Genomic DNA, 4,061 nt, shown 5'->3' with positions numbered 1-4,061 from the left:
CCCGACGCTGTCAGAATTTTCCCATCCTGCACAAAGCTCGGGCTAGGCCAATCAGCAAATTCCACCACAAGGTTTAGTTCAGGCAGACTAAGCCAATCCAATCAGGACCGATCTTAGGATGTTTGCTGAGAATTGTGGAACAGAGATGTTTTCTTTCTCTGCAAGGAACAGTATGAATGTACAAGGTGCAGTTAAGAGCCTGGCCTCTGGGGCAGGATTGTCTGGGTTCAAGTCTCAGCTCCAACCCTTACTCTAGGAGCCTCAATAACCTGTCTGTGAAACAGGGATAATTATAACACCTACTATGCACCTGTTGTGACAGAAAGATGAGTCAATACAGTTAAGAAACCACTTTGGGCCAGGCACAGTGGCGCATGCTTGTAATCCCAGCACTTTGGGAGGCTGAGGCAGGCGGATCACTTGAGCCCAGGAGCTCGAGACCAGCCAGGGTAATATAGTGAGACCCTGTCTCTATTAAAAAAAAAAAAAAGAGAGAGAGAGAGAGAGACCAGGAGAGGTGGCTCATGCCTGTAATCCCAGCACTTTGGGATGCCAAGGTGGGCAGATCACCTGAGGTCAGGAGTTCAAGGCCAGCCTGATCAACATGGAGAATCCCCATCTCCACTAATAATACAAAAATTAGCGGGGCATGGTGGTGCAGGCCTGTGATCCCAGCTACTCAGGAGTCTGAGGCACAATAATCACTTGAACCCAGGAGGCAGACGTTGTGGTGAACTGAGATCAAGCCATTGCACTCCAGCCTGGGCAACAAGAGTGAAACTCTGTCTCAAAATAAGAAAAAAAAAAAAAAGGAAATAAAAAGGAAAAAAATTATCTGGGCATGGTGGCACACACCTACAGTCCCAGTTACTTGGGAGGCTGACATGGAGGATCCCTTGAGCCCAGGGGCTTGAGGCTGTAGTACTCTGTGATCGAGCCACTGCACTCCAGCCTGGATGACAGAGTGACACCGTGCCTCAAATTATTAAATTAAATAAAAAAGAAAGTACTTTGCACAGTTTCTGGAACATAGGAAGTGTTCCGTAAATCCTACCTGTTTTATCAGATGACACCTGGAACTTTTGTGACTAAAGGGAAGGAATTCAGCCTGAGAGCTGCTGGCTCTGGCCCTACCTGAGGGCTGCCCGACCTACAGGCTTCCGTTTCTGATCACCAATAAATCCCCTCCTCACCTAGACCAATTTGGGTTGGGTTTTCAGATATTTTGCAGCAGAAGAGACCTCACTGCTACCCAATGATCATTATGTGACCTAGGGCAAGTCACGTGGCTTCTCTGAGCCTCAGTTTCTTTGTCTATGCAGTGGAACCGATGATGCCTGAGAGAGCGGAGGCATGGAGGCACACGTCCCCTTCCCCCACAGGCATTTTCACATTTCTGCAGCACACATTCCCACCAGCTCTCTCATGACCTCTACCCTTTTGCTCCCCTCCACACGCCCGGCAGAACATTCAGATACCTCCACTTAGTCTCTCCCTACACACACCCCTCCGCAGACACCCCAGCAATCCGGCCTCTTCCACATAGCCCTCCAGCCCCCTGCTCTCCCACACCCTCCCTGTGCCATTCCCTTCCTGCATTTCTACCCTGAGCTCCAGACAGGGCCAAACCCCATGAGAAGCTCATTCACGCCTCCAGTCTCCCCTTTTGCCTGCCCCCTAGATTGATACAATCTCCACCAGGTCCCCTCGCCCAGAAAGTACAGACAGAGGCCAGGGCCAGGAAGTGACTTTAATGTCTCAGGAGCTGGATTTGGAACAAGTTGGTGGTGCCCAGGGCCTCCGGCCCCAAGGGAGCAGTGACCAGCCTGCATCTTCCTCTAAATCATATGGCACCGGCGGGAACACATCAAATCCTCGGATGTGCACCTCAAGCCCACTCGGCAAGGGCAGATGATGTTGATGGCTCCCTTGGTCTGCAGGGCGTGGGTATGAGAACTGGGTGTCACCAGGATGCAGGAAGGATGGGGACTTCAACTTCTCAGGGACCAGAACCAAGAGTACCAGGGCTGGAGTAAGACAGGCCTGCGCTGTTTCTACAGCTTATAACTGCGTGACCTTCAGTAAGTCAATGAACCTCTCCAGCTCAGTTTCCTCATCTGTCAAATGGGGACAGTAACAATAACCTACCTCATAGGGTTGTTATGAGGACTAAATGAAATAAAGCAGATCAAGTGGCCGTAATAACAAGACCCTCTAGGCCGGGCGTGGTGGCTCACACCTGTAATCCCAGCACTTTGGGAGACTGAGGCAGGTGGATCACCTGAGGTCAGGATTTCAAGACCAGCCTGGCCAACGTGGTAAAACTCCATCTCTACTAAAAATAAAAAAATAGCTGGGCGTGGTGGTGCACGCCTGTAATCGCAGCTACTCCACAGGCTGAGGCAGAGGAATCGCTTGAATCTGGGAGGCAGAGGTTGCGGTGAGCCAAGATCACGCCATTGCACTCCAGCCTGGGCAACAAGAGCAAAACTCCATCTCAAAACAACAAAACCCTTTAGCCACTTCAGCTGTATGCCACAGCAGGGGCCCTGCTGCTTCCTTAGGGCATTGGCAACTCGCCACACAGGGACACGGAGGCTGGGCCCATGGTTAGGTCCATCCACCCCGGAAAGGTTTGGGCCCAGGGCCAGGAGAGAAGGAACAGGGGATACTGAGCATTCTGCTCCCTGCATTCCTAGCAGTGAGTGATGACCTTGCTGCACTGCACACTGTCCTTGCCAGGACCACGTAATCTTCCCAACAGCCTGGTGAGGTAGGTACTTTAGCCTCTCCTTGTAGATGAGGAAACTAAGGCTCAGAGAGCCATGGTGGCCTGCCTGAGTTTGCAAAAGTAGGGTGTCGAAAGTCAGGATTTAAACTCAGGTCCAACTCCAAAGCTGTGGTCCTGCTCTTCTCAAGAAATCATGTCGGCCGGGTGTGGTGGCTCACGCCTGTAATCCCAACACTTTGGGAGGCCAAGTCAAGCAGATCACCTGAGGTTGGGAGTTCAAGACCAGCCTGAATAACATGGAGAAACCCCATCTCTAATTAAAAAAAAAAAAAAAAATTAGCTGGGCATGGCGGTGCATGCCTGTAATCTCAACTACTCTGGAGGCTGAGGCAGGAAAATCGCTTGAACCCAAGAGGTAGAGGTTGCTGTGAGCAGAGATGACGCCATTGCACTCCAGCCTGGGCAAGAAGAATGAAACTCTGTCTCAAAAAATCATGTCCCTGTGGCAGGGAGATGGGGACTAGTAAGGGGAAGGTCATTTCCCACTTACCCTGCCTCAGTGATGTGAAAGAAGAGATACTCATTCATTCAACAAGCATTAATTGGCTAGGCGAGGTGGCTCATGCCTGTGATCCCAGCACCTTGGGAGGCCGAGGCAGGTGAATCACCTGAGGTCAGGAGTTTGAGACCAGCTTGGCCAACATGGCAAAACCCCATATCTACCAAAAATATGAAAATTAGCTGGGCATAGTGGTGCATGCCTGTAATCCCAGCTACTTGGGAGGCTGAGACACGAGAATTGCTTGAACCAGGGAGGCAGAGGTTGCAGTGAACCAAGATCGTGCCATTGCACTCTAGCCTGGGTGACAGAGCAAGACTCCATCTCAAAACAAACAAATGGCTGGGCGCGGTGGCTCAAGCCTGTAATCCCAGCACTTTGGGAGGCCGAGGCGGGTGGATCACGAGGTCAAGAGATCGAGACCATCCTGGTTAACACGGTGAAACCCCGTCTCTACTAAAAATACAAAACATTAGCTGGGCATGGTGGCACGTGCCTGTAATCCCAGCTACTCAGGAAGCTGAGGCAGGAGAATTGCCTGAACCCAGGAGGTGGAGGTTGCAGTGAGCCGAGATCGCGCCATTGCACTCCAGCCTGGGTAACAAGAGCGAAACTCCAAGCCGGGCGCGGTGGCTCAAGCCTGTAATCCCAGCGCTTTGGGAGGCCGAGGCGGGTGGATCACGAGGTCAAGAGATCGAGACCATCCTGGTCAACATGGTGAAACCCCGTCTCTACTAAAAATACAAAAAATTAGCTGGGACTACAGGCACG

General features: G+C 51.5%; 1 protein-coding gene across 2 annotated transcripts in view; it reads right to left on the bottom strand.

Moving 5' to 3' along the window:
• Positions 1–1,738: 1,738 nt before the first annotated feature.
• CLPSL2 (colipase like 2) overlaps positions 1,739–4,061 on the bottom strand; it is a 3,871-nt gene continuing 1,548 nt past the window's right edge. For both annotated transcript variants that reach the window (XM_032253338.1, XM_032253339.1), the window contains one exon: positions 1,739–1,934. In XM_032253338.1, the coding sequence (XP_032109229.1) occupies positions 1,759–1,934 (176 nt within the window). In that variant the 3' untranslated portion in view covers positions 1,739–1,758. The remainder of the gene's footprint in view (positions 1,935–4,061) is intronic.

This window comes from Sapajus apella, unplaced genomic scaffold (genome assembly GCF_009761245.1).
Source record: "Sapajus apella isolate SASKATOON/1434 unplaced genomic scaffold, GSC_monkey_1.0 scaffold83, whole genome shotgun sequence".
NCBI lineage: Eukaryota > Metazoa > Chordata > Mammalia > Primates > Cebidae > Sapajus > Sapajus apella.
Note: the sequence above shows the minus strand (reverse complement) of the source record. Positions and strands in the feature narration are given on the sequence as shown.